We start from the raw sequence: 15722 nt of genomic DNA, 5'->3' as shown, positions 1-15722 counted from the left end.
TGAATGTTTTCTTGAAAGAAGTGAATTTGGCTACTAATAAACTGATATAAACCTATTACTTGTTTTAAACGTTAGGAGAGTACAATTTTTCAACTTTAAACTCAAGTTACAATACTCTTTTAAGCAAATTTAGGAAAAATAGTAAAATTTGTTTGATTTAATTATATAGTTTAAAGCTTCTTATGCAAAAAGTGAGTTATTCGGTTGCGATATTCGTTTTAGAAAACCACGACTATCGAAATGAAAAGTAAAGGAGATACTTCAGATATTGACGTGAGATTTTTCTCTAGTTGTATAGGGTGAGTAAAATTTCTTTATTTTAATTTTTATCAGTAGAATCAGCTCAGAGCTTCTGTCTGTAAAGTGTATATCCATAAAATTCCGGTTAGTTTGCAGTCAAGTCGTCTACGAGCTACTTTCTGTTGTTTCATGATATATTCAGTGATATTATTAGTTGGACAAATATGGGTAAGAATTAACACTTAATGTGATCATGACTAAATTGAAAGATGATTTCATGAAAAAGTTTTATGAACTAGCTTTTACAGAAGAAAAGGTGCCAGATATGGATAAATATGAGTTTACTTGAACTCAAAGAAAATTACTCCTTTAGTAAGGTACCATGTGCCATTTCTTTTTAAATATTAAGAGTGACAAATTGTTATGCAAGTTTTTCTTTTATCCTATTCTAATTTTGTTTTAAACTAACAATATGAAATTACCTCTGAATTCTTATGAGAAAAGAAATCGTATACATTGCTTTATAGCCGAACTATATAGGAAATTTGAATAATTTCAGGCTGTCTGTGGTTATAGGAAAATCTGTCCAAAGTGAGTAACACGAGTAGGAAACAGAAGTGGAGACGTAATCACACATTTTGAAGTACAGTAGTTAGATTGCAACAGAAAATAATCACAGTTAAATATTATGTTATCTCAGTTTGATTCAACAGAATTTAACATGCCTGGGATGCAGGTTAGTTGAAGTGCTTGCTGTTTAAGAAGCGAATCAACAATATGAAAGCCGCAAGCGCTAGCAATTAGGGTAAGAATAGTTTCTCTAAAAAACCACATCTAACTGCCTTCTTAGTTGAGTAAAATAACAATGAACCAGCCTATAAATTTGCTTGTATTACTCACTACATGTTATTATTAGGGGTGTATAAAGCTTGGTGTATACCGTTGTGACGTTTTTCAAGGGACTGGAAATCAGTGGTGATGCCAGAAGGAAACATATAGCTTTATTGTGTTCTTATGTTTGTTCTTTGGACTATCTATGCTCTTCCCACCGTAATAATCGAAACCCGAATTTATCGTTATATGCTTTCAGACTTACCGGAGGCAACAAACAGTTTGTGTGTGTTTTTTTTACGTTATTTCCAATAGCAGTGATTAATATATAGTACCCTGATAGGATAAAATAAACACCATTTAAAATAGTGGGACTCTTCATCGTCCATACTGCCTTGTGTGTAAATTATATAAACGTAATCCTAGAGTTACAGAAACATCAGACCTGCAGTTAGAATGCAACGTGAAACTGACACTTACGATATTTCCTCTTTACCAGACAGAGGTCGCTTTGAATGTAAATAGAATGAACGAGTCATTGCAGAGCTATTGGTCTAATCAAATGGACGTGTGCGTAGCAACGGCGCCCAACTTTTTCACAACAACATTACAGTTGACGAGCATCGTCCCGGACAGCCGTCAAGTATTACACCACTAGCATCACCCCAGACAGCCGTCTTGTATTACAATACTAACATCGTTCAGGACAGTCGTTAACTCTCATAACACGATCATCATCCAAAACAACCGTTAACTTTTACACCACGAGTATCGACCCGGACAGTCATTTCGTATTACAATATGAGACAAAAAGCACTTGATAAGACAAGTACTAAAACAGCCTCGTTACATACTGTGAAACGTTGCAGAAACAGGAGGCTGGAGAAAAGATATAATTTCTCAGATTCTACACAAGCTTAGCTACCAAAGTGTAAAACTAGCAGAAAACCATTGTAGGCTAAAGCACACGTAAAGTGACGATCTTCTTGGGTTTCTGAAATATGTCCTTAATTCATTAATGCAACGGCCGTAGACATGTTTGGGTTTGTAGAAAAGCAAGCAACGAATTCCAACCATCTTGTCTGCCGAGAGCAGTCAAACGTAACAGTGGCAGTGTTAGCCACTTATTATTGTGATAAGATGGACTTGTTTACTTTCAGAGTAGTTGCTGCCTGTTACGTCACTATTCTACAGAACTACTTCCGACTACTCTTCCATTAAAGTATTCACGATTCCACACCCATACATTTAAAGAAAACAATGTCACTTGGTACACAATCAAAATGAAAACAACGTGGAAGAGGGGGGGTAGCATCAAACGTCATCTGTGGATTCCACAGAGCCTCGATCTGAACCTGATAGAACACACATGGGAGCTTCTCGACAGGAAGTTAAGGAAAAGACGTCCACCAATTCAAAGTAGTTGAAGATCACATTCTCCACATGTTGTAGAACCTAGACGAAGGAATTATTCATAAATTGTTTGATACTATATCAAATTGCATCCACGTAGTAATAGAAATAGATACTAATAAAATGGAAGGCGTGTAAATCTGACATAAATGTACTTTCAGTGACAAAAAACATTGTACTGTCAATGTTTCACGAGTGCTCAATGTATTTTGCTAGAGCACTGTATAATAATAAAATATCTAATTATATACATTTATTTTTATTTTAAGGATTATTTTTTTATGTTAGCTTGACATATATATTTATGAATAACCTAAATATCCTAAGCCAGACAAACATCATGAGATTATTGGGTTACGGCGAGGATACCCAAATGATGAACCAATACATTATACATATTTTCTTTTAAGACATTACCTACATCTAATAAGATGGAAAAAGAGAAGGTAGTAATTAAATTCAGAACTCGATGCTTCACTATGGATAACGTGTCAAGAAATAGTTGCAGCTGAACTACTCTACTGAACTATACATATAGCAAACAACTTGTAAATTCTATATAGCTTTCTATAACATAATTTCTTCACATTGTTCAGTAGCTTAAAGCGAGAATGTTCCCGAAATGTTTGTGCTATTTGACTTCATTTAAATAATCTCCAAGTTATCATTTAAGTACTACAAAACAATATTTGTGAAAAATCAAATGTGAAAAAGTCAGAGTGAAGAAATCGTTTTGATGTTCTCAGTTTATAATGAAAAACCAATAACGTATTACAATACTAGAAGGATTGTTATTTAATAAACACATGAGATTCCCCTTTAAAATATTAATAGACCTACTACTGCAAATGTAAAACATGATGATTGTGGTGGCAGCCGCTTCCAGAAAATATTTGTTTTTTCGTTATTATCTCAGTCGAGAGTTTTTATCTGTTTTGTTATCTTAGTGTATAAAAGTTAACTGTGAATTATATCACTCTTTGATAATAGTATTTGTTCAAATGATATTATCTTTCTACTCAAACGACACCCCCCTCAAGAGGGTAAGCGATAAATCTGAGGGCTAATAACAATAAAAATCAGTGTTTTATATTGTTTTGTCCTTAAAATAATAAACAAACGTTTAAATCAAATATGTTATTTATGGATCAAAACAAACTATAAAATAACTTCAGTTCAAACTGGTAAAGATTTTGTGCGAAATATCTGGATATATATATTTTTCATATTCTACCTTGACAAAAAGAAATCGATTTCCGTGTACCATTAGGCTCACGATAGGTGTTACTTCTCTTAGTAAACCAAAAATGACTGGTGAAACCAATAATAACCACACAATTGTTTTTAAACGAATACGTTTCTTCTCTAACATTTTCGATTTTCCAGTGATTATTTACTCAACTGAATAAAACAAGTGAAATTTTATCATTAGGATTAGTTTTAATGAGTTAAAAAAAACTGTATATCTTTGTAAAACAACTATGAAGAAAAACTGAAATAACCTGGCTAAAAGGTCAGTGTTGAGGTTACTAAATATGTTACATTTGATAAAATTAATAATCAAGGTAAATATGATTATCGTTAGTTAACAACTTTTAGTTGATAAACTATTTTAACCATTCTTCTAATTGTTGATTTACATTTACACTTCTTTTGTGTTACTTGTGATTTATTTTCCATTAGAACCATACATAATTTTGACCCCCTTTTCCGTGACCAGGTTTGTATTTAATGCACCATCGTAATTGATTTTTTTAAGTTTTTTCCTTGATGATTGTGAATTAATTTTATATAATGCTTTCGATTAGATGTGTGTGTGTGTGTGTGTGTTTACAGGAATAGGTTGGGTAAAACCAAAGGGTTAACTTATTCGGGTTATGAATCAGACGGCTTTGTTTCCGTCACGAAATCTAAGAAACGTGCTCCATGCCTATGGGTTGTGGGCGCATTATAAGAGTAACAGTCAGATAAGAGTAGTTCGAGAAGTTGTGGTGAATGTTGCTACCTTCCCTCTGATTTATCACTTTAGAATTACTTTTACTCAAGTAATCTAGGAACTTGGATGCAAAATAGTAAGCGTTTGTAGATCTTAAAATATCTTCACATTTTCGTTGTCTGTGAATTCATTTTGCAATTACAAGTTTAATTGTGTTTACAGTTATATGTTTTATAGAAAACGTCGTAGAGCAAGTTGTTTTAACAGGTTAAAAATCTTTGATGACAATATTTGTTCTCACTCCAAACACATAAAACTTTCCATTTTTTCACGAATAATTTATCAGTATAAAACAATTTACAAGTTTCGTTATATAATTTGATTTCCTGTATTAATTTGTTTTACCATTTTATTAATTCATATGTTTTATTTCTTACAGTACCAATGTCACAGAAACCAATAAATGTGACTTTATTATGGATAATAATACGGTAAGCCTGAGATGTTTTTGAACATTTTAATTTGTTTAAGTTACTACTATTATCTACATTTAACACAATTCAGATTTCCATGTTTATATTTGGAAATCCTACCGATATATCCTAATTATAATGTAGTTGCTTGATCAACTATGAGAAGAGTGCAGTGTCACTTAAAACACAACATTAAATTTTTAGATAACAATATAATACAATAGTGTTTAGTTTTAAGTTGACCGAGGGTAAAAATTAAGAAGTAACTCTTTGCTTACGACATGTAAATAAATGAGTACATTTATTTTCTTAGTGACTGATTAAGCTATTTGAATCACTAATGCCTTATTTCAGATCTGACATGACGGCTATGACTTAGAAGTGAATGATTATTTTGATAATGCTCTTCTAAACAAGCTTTTCAAATTTCGTTAACTACAAATGATTAAACGTTTGCCAAGGATTATTTTAGTATCTTCAAAACATCCTAGTATACCATCGATGTACAGAAGGGATATTATATGCAATAAAATCATTTATTTCTGTTTTCCAAAAATTATATATGAATTTTGGCGTAGCATAAATGTTTTGTTGTAATGTCACCAATGTTATTTGTATATGGGTATACATTAATTCAATATATATTTGGTTGTTTCTTTTACTTACGTTTTACCAATATATTTCGGTAGTACAACGTTTTTTTATAGTTAGAAGTGCTCAGTTCTTTCTGCTTCTGCCTTCTGTTTCGTGAAAGATTAAAAAAAGTTTTTTTAACGGTAATAGTGAACATTTTCCGTTATGAGTCATATTTTTCGATAGATGTATCACCAAAGATAGAGGTTGAGTACTTGTGTTGAAACGATTTTGAAACATCATCAAGTAATTATAGTCCATGTAGTCATATTTGATCGCGCTATAGCATCCTAAAATATAACTATACTGTTACTTTCATTGCAGAAGGCTCTACGTAAAGCTGTTAAAAATACCTCTTCTTTTTAATGACTTTCATAATACATCTAATACACGAGGATAATGATCGAAGTCAATGGCACTGCGTCTTATGGAAAAAACATGAATAACTATTTCATTCTGCAGCTACTTGATGTATGCTACAGTTGACCTGGACGTTATGAATTCAATTAGTGTAACTAATTGTAACTTTAAATCTCTACCTAAAAATAGATTATTCTTCGTAATGTTGCATGGTGTTGCCTGAAATACGTGGACGATTTCTCTTTGTTCGTAACTTATCATCTGTTACAAGCACCATACTTTTTTTACTATAACTGAAGTACGACTTGTTGCAAGTCTTTTTCTGAATGATCCTGGTACCACAAGTTGATCCGTTTTCCTTTCATTTCCAGTGTCATAAAAAATTCTTAATCTCAGATCTGAATAGATCTTTATGATTTGAGTGCAAGAATATTTGCATTGAAAATGGCATTTCCACGCTCTTTCTGAACGTGATCAACGTTTGATAACACTATCTACAAAACATCACACAATGTTAAATTGTAGTTCTGATACAAGCCTTTCCACCACAACTTTATATCTCCTGTGATTTTCGCGTTTCTTGCTAATTTGTATGTAATATAGGATACATAACATAGCAGAAATAGCACCAGACTATATGCTATCTTACAGACTGCTAAATATGTATATAGTATTTTATTTGCTATTGAAAACGGAAAAGAGGAAAGAAAGTAAAGTATAACCATTTAAGAGGAGTTTAGGATAGCTTAAAAATTTAATTTCAAAATAGTAAAATATAAATATTAAATAGTAACTAGAAGGAGTAAAACCGTCACTACTTCCTAAAACTGTAGACATTACGAATACTATAACCTAAAAATATTAGTTTGGAAGTGGAGAATATTCATTCTACATGACTACAGAATGAGTACAATGCACGTATTCTCTAGAAACTTTAACAACTTTATCTAGCATTATACTAGTGAGTATACAATATGCATTCAGGAGCTTCATCATTCACTGCAGTAATGTATTTGAAATCTTTCAGGGTGTAATAAGGCTGGTTATGACTTAATTTATCAAGATTAATTCCAAGTGTTATGTGTTACTAATCTAAGTTGGTAGTTTTCTAACTTGAGGAAACGCCTGTATTATACAGGAATGACACTAAGTAAATATACATACTTCAAGACAAGCGACCTAATTACATTTCTAATTGATCAAGGTTTTCGTGAGGCTAATGAAACTAAAAGCAAAATATTACGCACAGTCAGTTCCCGTAATACGTCTCCAGTTTGTTGTTTTTATTTTTACTCTATTAGAATAAATTTGTAAGAACGTGTTTAAGTAGTTATGTGTAAACTCGATGACTGTGAGATAAGACCGATCTTGTGTCTTCAGAATGTGAAGGCAAGTGACCTCTATTTTAAAAAAAACAAAAAAACGCATCATCTGTATTATTTTCTATAATTTATTTACGTATTATGTTATATTTAACCATGAAATAACAAACTAATAACTCATGTGAAAAGATAATTCGTTTTATTTATATTCGTATAGGTGGAATTCAACGTGCATTTGTCGTTGAAATCATGTGAAAAAAAACCTTCAGAATGGAAAACAGATCTTTCAATTTATCCTGTAGGGTTTAAAAGCTTATTAAAGATTGCAGTGACTCTGAGATGTGGATGTGAATGTGAAAAAGAAATCTATGGCGCTGTAAGTATAGCATATTAAATCAGTTAATAGTTTGTGTTATTATAAATCCTGTTGTGGTGTATCACAAGCGAACTATCGAATACTGATTACTTAATGAAAAGGAAGGTGAAAAGTTCGATGATCTTCATATTTGTTGTAATGAAATTTTAATGGATAAGTTTTAGTGACTGTCTGGCTTTCATTGATAATAAAAAAATCAACGCTTACATGAAAAAATATTGTTTCTCAAGCAAAACGTGAAAAACCTGGAATTTTGACATGAACTAGATGTATAGGTTTTAAACGTAACATTCATAACACCATAGGTTACATATGATTCGAAACATCTACAACTATTTTAGCGAATACGAACAGTCATTATGACGTACAATTAATCGTTTTGTATTAATACAGAAATTTAATTCCAATGAAGAACATACATTTGATTTAAGATAAAATAAAATTGTTTCATGTTTTAGATTTTCAAAAATTATTTAAGGCCTTTGTAGTTTTATGTAGTGATATTTTCGAAATATGTTAAATCACTACTTTTCAAAATATACCTATTTGTAATTCTACGTGCGTATACCCTATACTAATAACTAAATTTTAGTTGTTCCTACTTATACGTCAGAGTCTCCTTATAAAATGCTAACTTACAGTTTTTGTGCTATTCAAGAAATGGTAATGAAACTCATTACTAGTGTAGTTTTTTACACGTTATTAATAAAAAGGAAGACCTGATTTAAAAGTACTGGATAAACTATGATGACTCTAAACAATTATCCAAACTAAAAGTATTTACACATATATATAAAAGTTAAGCATATTAGCCATTAAGAACATTTTAGGTAACATTAAGCCTTTTTTCCATTGCTATACAATGGCAGTTTTAAACTTCTTTCTTTATACATTTTTCTTTATTATAAAACACTTACTCAGTACACTTGAGGAGGAATAAGTTACACAAAAATAAAACATCATGTAACTGGGCCAACTGTTTACCAGAGCAAAAGCCTTCATGAGGAAAATAATGAAGGAGAATGGTTAAATATTCTGATGTTGAATAGAACACGTATCTCTATCATCAGGATAGAAATTAAACTAGTAGTATCAACACCTTCCTTTCAATATCCTGCCATAAGGAAAGAATATACCAATACATTCTGGTTACGTGTCCAGTCATTAGTCCAGAAATGAGACGAAAAATTGGCCAACAAATAAGAAATATCAAAGGCCTAAATGATACCCAGCCATTTACAAAAAGTTTAGTTTAGAAAATATTCATGCTTTTGAAATTTTCAGTGGATTAATTCTTCTTTGATGAACGCGTAAAATCGTTTCGCAATCGGCAACTAAGGTCACGATTACTACCCGTCAAGTACTACCTCTCTATATAATAACGTTTAAGAAAAATCTAACTTTAAAGAAAGCATGCTCTTGATGAAGGAATGAAAGGTTATTAAATAATTATATTCAAGATTCAAGTCGTCATTCATCTCTGATTAAAATCCGTAAATGATATACGAAGAAGATGAAAAATACAAGATTGTACTTGTGAGCGTGACTTTTATCATAAAGCAGGAAGAAATAGCGGAACAGAGTGATACATTCTAAAAGTGGAAACCAAAAGCAATTACCCAAACATATGTCCTGAACTGCATTATAAAATTTACACACCCGTGTCATTGTTATTTCTTTATAATTACCTGGTATTGTTTAATTAAAGACCTAATTGTTAACACTTTGTTCTAATAGCTCACATTGTTAAACATTTCTTCAATGTAGGTCTAACAAAAAACACTGAAGAGTGTCGCTAATCAGTAACTCATGTTCTGGTTCTGGAAAATAACTGTGATATTTCATGCGTACTTTTGTATACTGGGCACATATTAAACAGTTTATTCCTTAGGGAAAAATAAAAATCCTGTCTGAAAATTCGTAAGTACAATCCATTAAGTACCCAGCCATTTACAAAAAGTTTAGTTTAGAAAGTATTCATGCTTTTGAAATTTTGAGTGGATTAATTCTTCTTTGATGAACGCGTAAAATCGTTTCGCAATCGGCAACTAAGGTCACGATCACCTGCGAAACACTTGTAAAAATATATTTTAAATATTATTTTAAAATACTATCTATTACATGTAATAATTTATTTTCCAGTATATTTAAATACCTTACTCCGCGGCCTGCATAAAACAACGAGATTATCTATTTTTGCTTCATATAAGTGATTTCGCCTATTCTCAGCACGAGGTAAAACTTAGAGATATTATGTATTGGGTTGAGGAATAATTCGTGAGCGTTTTTTCAAGTTAAAAAAATATATTCATAAATGAAACGCTCTCGCAAAATATTTCATGTCATTTGGTAGATAATGTTTTGCTCTAATAGATGGTGTGTTTGATTTTCATATGTCTTTAATTTTTGCTTTCATTTTCAGCTCATTAAATGGAATGTCAAGTGGACAAAATCGAGCATTTTCGACACCATCTGCTTTTCGCATTTAATTTCTTGCAATTTCTTTTAAAACAATGCATACTATATACCTAGGTATTACATGAAATAAAGTATCATAATAAATGTTTTGGGTGTAATGTGTTCATGCATTGAAGTATTGTATAGTCCTGCATGTAATGCTTGAATGAAATTATTTAAAAACGCTCACGAATTATTCCTCAACCTAATATATATTTACCTATTACTGTAGTATGCAAACACAATCATATGTGTGCTTATTAATTATTTATGACAATAAAAAAAAGCTTATTTTCACCTCATATAGCCACTTCAACATCTTGTTTATTTGGTTTTATAACTAACCTTACAATTTCCGATGGGTGTTACTGTTAAGCAAAAACAAGACAAAGGGCTATCTGTGCTTTGCCAACCACAGGTATTCAAACCCGGTCGTTTAGTGTCGTAAGCTTGCAGACTGCACCACTGTGTGTGTTGTGTATTAGCTTTTTTTAATTATTTATCTATTCGTGCAGTTGATTGCTTTTGGATCTGTGATTCTATTGGTTTCAGAGCCCTTAATTATCTGTGAGATAAGCGATAGCTATAAACAAAACTACCATGAACATTACAACTAATCCGCTGTGTATTTTACAAATAAAATAAATGAGCTCCCCAATTTTGTGCCAGTTCTTCACATCGATTCTTTAAACAATTAATAACGTACAATTACTCAATAGGGGGGCCCGGCATGGCCAAGCGGGTTAAGGCGTGCGACTCGTAATCTGAGGGTCGCGGGTTCGCATCCCCGTCGCGCCAAACATGCACGCCCTCCCAGCCGTGGGGGCGTTATAATGTGACGGTCAATCCCACTATTCGTTGGTAAAAGAGTAGACCAAGAGTTGGCGGTGGGGTGGTGATGACTAGCTACCTTCTCTCTAGTCTTATACTACTAAATTAGGGACGGCTAGCACAGATAGTCCTCGAGTAGCTTTGTGCGAAACTCCAAAACAAACAAACTCAATAGGGGAGCTCACCATTAGTGAAAGCGGTATGAAAACAAGTCAATTCATTTGAGTTTAATCATGTGGGTATGATTTTTTATGCTATAATGTTCTATTACATATTTGTTTGACCTTTTTGTCTTTTTTCAATTCATAGGTTGTGCAAAGTGAGAAATGCAGTAGCAATGGAAATTTTTCATGTGGAATATGTACTTGTAATATTGGATATTTTGGAAGGTTTTGCGAATGTAACAATGAACAGCTGCTGGATCCCTGGAAAATGCACTGTCGTAAAAGGTACAAGCATAATTTGTAATTCGAAAACGAATGTATAATTTTATATTTCAACTTGTGGCAAAATGTTCTGAAAACTTTAACCCATAGCATATATGTAGGTAACATTTTTATCGTCTATAGTATCATAGAAATTTGTAGTTAAAGTGGTTGAAGCCATCAGCGATTTTTATTTCATTTTTTGATATTTAAATGACGTTAAACAGTAAATTTTATTTGTTTAAAGGAAACCACCAGTATTAAAGGACAGACTTTGAAATGCAAGTTAACATTTTATACAGATGATATTTAATAAATGAACTTAGTATTCCAAAAATTGTTTAATCTCGAAGTCTAAGTTTAAAGAAGATTCAGTTCAATCTACACTTTGACTAACGTGTGTTTTTGGGTTATACTAGTTTCAGAATATTTCACTCATCATCAGTAACCCTGAATGCAAGTTAATCAAAATCAGAGTAAAAAGAATCAAACATATTGAATACAGAGCACGTTTACACCAACACTATGTTTGATAGACAATATTTACTTATTCCAAAGAAATTTTTATTAATAAAAAGGAAGAAACCCTAACTTTCGATTAATCATTGCCATAATAAGACTTTCTCGAGCTATCTGAACACTTTTAACCTGTAAATAAGTTTTACATAATTAAAGAGAACAAAGCATGTTAATTCCTAGGTGAATTACCAAATGATTTGTATTTGTACTTGATAGTGTCGATATGATACTGATCATTCCAAAGAAACCACAGACAGTATCATGATTTAGTTTTAAGACTAATTGAAGGTCTTTTACTCGGCGTGTAAGTAGATTACTTTTACTTTTACTCGATTTGGGGCGTGGCCTAATGGTGAACTCGCTGGGGCTGCCCTCCCCCAATGCTCGATTGGAATATCCAAGATTTTAGTCTGCATTCTGTTGTTGCTTTTGCTTTGTACTATCATCTGTAAGCATGCTATGAGAGAATAGTAATATAGATTGCAGTCGGTGGTTTAAAATTAGGTTTGTTTGAATTTTATTCAAAGCTACACAAGTGTTATCTGTGCTATCCGTCCCTAATTTAGCAGTAAAGGACTAGAGAGAAGACAACTCGTTATAACCACCCACCGTTTACTGTTAGCTTACCTTTACCATTGAATAGTGGGGTTGGCCGAAACTTTATAATACCACTACAGGTGAAATTGCGAGTATGTTTGGCATGACTGGGATTCAGATCCGTGCCCCTCAAATTACGAATCAAGCTCCCTAACCATGAAGGTCCGTCAATATCAGGAACAGTTCTATTGAATCTTGAAATCTCTGCGCTGGCCGTTTAGTATATTACGAACAAGCTGTCGTACGGGTTAAAAAATACTAAGTTATAATTGGTTGACGATATTTACCAAGAATTAGTAGTAGAATTAGTGCTAATAAAAATTATTAACACTTCAATCCCAAATAATGTTTTCTCAATTAGTTTTTTTCTTTTTCTAGGAAAACCCACTGTTTCTATTTAAGATTATCAGATAGATTATTGGAGATATTAGAGAAAAAGTTGTTGGTTTTTAAGTAATTGTTCAAAATGGTATGCAAAATATGAACAGTTGTCTGTATCATTATACTTTTTTATAACGAGAACTGTTTGTCTTGTACACTAAGTTAATTTCATCACGCAGGGAAATTATTTTAATTACTTTCTATTGACTCCGCGCCAAACAGTTGAGATATTTATTTACGTGCACTGAAACCTCGATAGTACGGAACTGTTTCATAACGTGAATAAATTATAATAATTGATCGGGGTACACGTGGAATTCGCTCGTGCCAAAAGATTCTGAAGAGCGTGAGTTGTTGATAGCCAATGAAGTGTAGGAATATTTCTCTAAAATATTATTCATTAAATCATTTTCAGTTTTAAATATGTTAATGATGTAATTCACAGCATCATGCAACGTTTAGATAACTAAAAACTTATCTTCTAAGGATTTTACTTTTCCGACACTTAACAACAGATACCAATATATCCAAAAATTACCTATTATTTGGTGTTTTATGAAATCCTGTTATTTCTAGAGTTGCCTTTTTTTTAACCTTGTTTTTATCAGCAATCGACCACATCGTTCAACAACTCGAATGTTAATAACGTAAGAATCTAGTGTTTTGACTGGAATTTTGTACAAAAGCATAAAAATACATGGTTTTTATTTTCAGCCCAACTGACGTAAATTTATGTTCTGGACGAGGACAGTGCGCGTGTAATGGCTGTGTTTGTGACGTTCGGATAGTAAGTTTGCTTGTTTTGTATTGTAGTACCATTACACAAGATAATTATAGAAATAAACCGCAATTTTGTTTAAACAATATCCCATGATATTCACTGACTGGTAATTTTAGTCTTTACTACAAAACACTAAATAGATAAATTCATACCTCAATAACATTTGTAGGAATATATTGTGGTTAAATATCTTATCTCCATAGGTAGAACTTACTTACATATTTGGAACATATATGATTTGTTGGTACCCTATGGAAAGCTTGACATTCGGGGCCATTTCTTGTATGTGGTACTGATTACGTCATTACTACAGCCGCTTAGGAACTTTTTTAAAAGTTTCGACCGTTTTCGTTCCTCTTGCAACCAAACTGCTGTATATGGTTTCATGATAGAGTCAGCAATGAGGAAGCAAGATGTTCTACGATTTCTACAGCTATGCACATTTGTCTTTAGATTCCTAAATTGTGAAATAGCAAAGATAGTTGTAACTCAGTATTATTAACCCTCTGTTATTCGTAAGTATCTGCTGAAAATGGAAGATATAAAATTAATGAATTGTAAGACAGTAGTCACACTCTATATTCCAGGGTATTTGTTCACTAGGTTTGGTTTACTTTGTTTTGAATTTCGCGCAAAGCTACACATAGGATATCTGTGCTAGCCGTCCCTAATTTAGCAATGTAAGACTAGAGGGAAAGCAGCTAGTCACCACCACCCACCGCCAACTCTTGGGGTACTCCTTTACCAACGAATAGAGGGATTATGAGTCGAGTGACTTAATCACCTTACCATGCCGGGCCTTGTTCAGTAGGTTTAGTTTAATTTGTTATCTATGGGTGAGAAATTTTTGTTTGATGTTTTTGTGTGTATATTTATTTTTATCAGATAGATTCATGCGGCTGCAATTTGTCAAATTATCAAATTCTGGCCAAACACGTAAAGAGCTTTAAAAAATAAAAACCCCATTTTCTGATATTTTTTTGTCATCTTCTTGGCCAAAAAAGTTAAGAGATTAGTAGTGGACTGAGAAAATGCATTTGAATCTGATTTTAATTAATAATATTTCAACTTGGCATTTTCAGTGCAGAGTCGTTGTTTTTTTCGAGTTTTCGAAGATAACACTTCATTTTGTTGAGTTCTATTCATGTGACCTTTTTGTACCATCTTTGTTTTTAAACTACTTTATTTATAATTCAATGATCTGTTTCTGGTTCTATAAGCCCTCTGCTAGTAGAGCGGTAAGTCTAGTGGTTTGCAACGCTACAGTCAGAGTGTTCGATTTTTCTCGGTGAAATCAGCAGATAGACCGCTGTGGCTTTGTCATAAGAAAACATACACTGCTTCTATGGTCGTGATTTATTTAAACTTCATTTTCATAATTTTACTTGTGTACACCGGTTACTCTGTTGTTTATAAATTCCATTTATCTGTTGTTTTGATTTTCAAAAATCTTACATGTTTTTTTTAACCTAGAGCTTGAAGATCTTGGTATAATTGTATTTCCATTGTTACCCTTACATCGTTACATGTTATAATGCATTTATAAATGCATTCATCTCTGTTTTGCATTGATGAAGCAAAAAAGGAGGTTTATTCTTTAATTGATTATTTTTCACCATTTAGTCATAGAGAATGTAGTTACTAGTATAGCCCTGCTCCCAGCTAGTACAGCAGTATGTCTACGGATTTACAATGCTAAAATTAGGGGTTCGATTCCCCTCGGTGGGCTCAGCAGATAGCCCGATGTGGCTTTGCTACAAGAAAACACACACACACACACAACACACACACACACAGTATAGCCCTAGCCGTCCCTAATTTAGTAATGCAAGACGAGAGTCATCACCACTCACTGTCAACTCTTTTACTAATGAATAATTGGATTGACTAAACATTAGAACGCCCCTACGGATGAAAGGACGAGCGTGTTTCGTGTGATGGGGATTCAAACCCAAGACCCTCAGACTACGAGTCGAGCGCGGTGAGTGGTGATGACTAGTTGTCTTCCGTCTAGTCTTGCACTGCTAAATTAGGGATGGTTAGGGCAAATATTCCTCATGTACCTTTGCTCAAAATTTAAAAAAAAAAAAAGGTATTATAATCTGATCCAGGAGTCTCATCGTTTTTTACTTTTTTCATTGTTTTCT

General features: G+C 32.6%; 1 protein-coding gene across 4 annotated transcripts in view; it reads left to right on the top strand.

The window, feature by feature from the left end:
• Positions 1-15722, top strand: part of LOC143232673 (integrin beta-PS-like) — a 41633-nt gene that overhangs the window by 16305 nt on the left and 9606 nt on the right. For all 4 annotated transcript variants that reach the window (XM_076468389.1, XM_076468386.1, XM_076468388.1 and 1 more), the window contains exons 7-11: positions 223-299; positions 4860-4911; positions 7426-7584; positions 11182-11321; positions 13509-13581. In XM_076468389.1, the coding sequence (XP_076324504.1) occupies positions 223-299; positions 4860-4911; positions 7426-7584; positions 11182-11321; positions 13509-13581 (501 nt within the window). The remainder of the gene's footprint in view (positions 1-222; positions 300-4859; positions 4912-7425; positions 7585-11181; positions 11322-13508; positions 13582-15722) is intronic.

This window comes from Tachypleus tridentatus, chromosome 11 (genome assembly GCF_004210375.1).
Source record: "Tachypleus tridentatus isolate NWPU-2018 chromosome 11, ASM421037v1, whole genome shotgun sequence".
Classification (NCBI taxonomy): Eukaryota; Metazoa; Arthropoda; class Merostomata; order Xiphosura; family Limulidae; genus Tachypleus; species Tachypleus tridentatus.
Note: the sequence above shows the minus strand (reverse complement) of the source record. Positions and strands in the feature narration are given on the sequence as shown.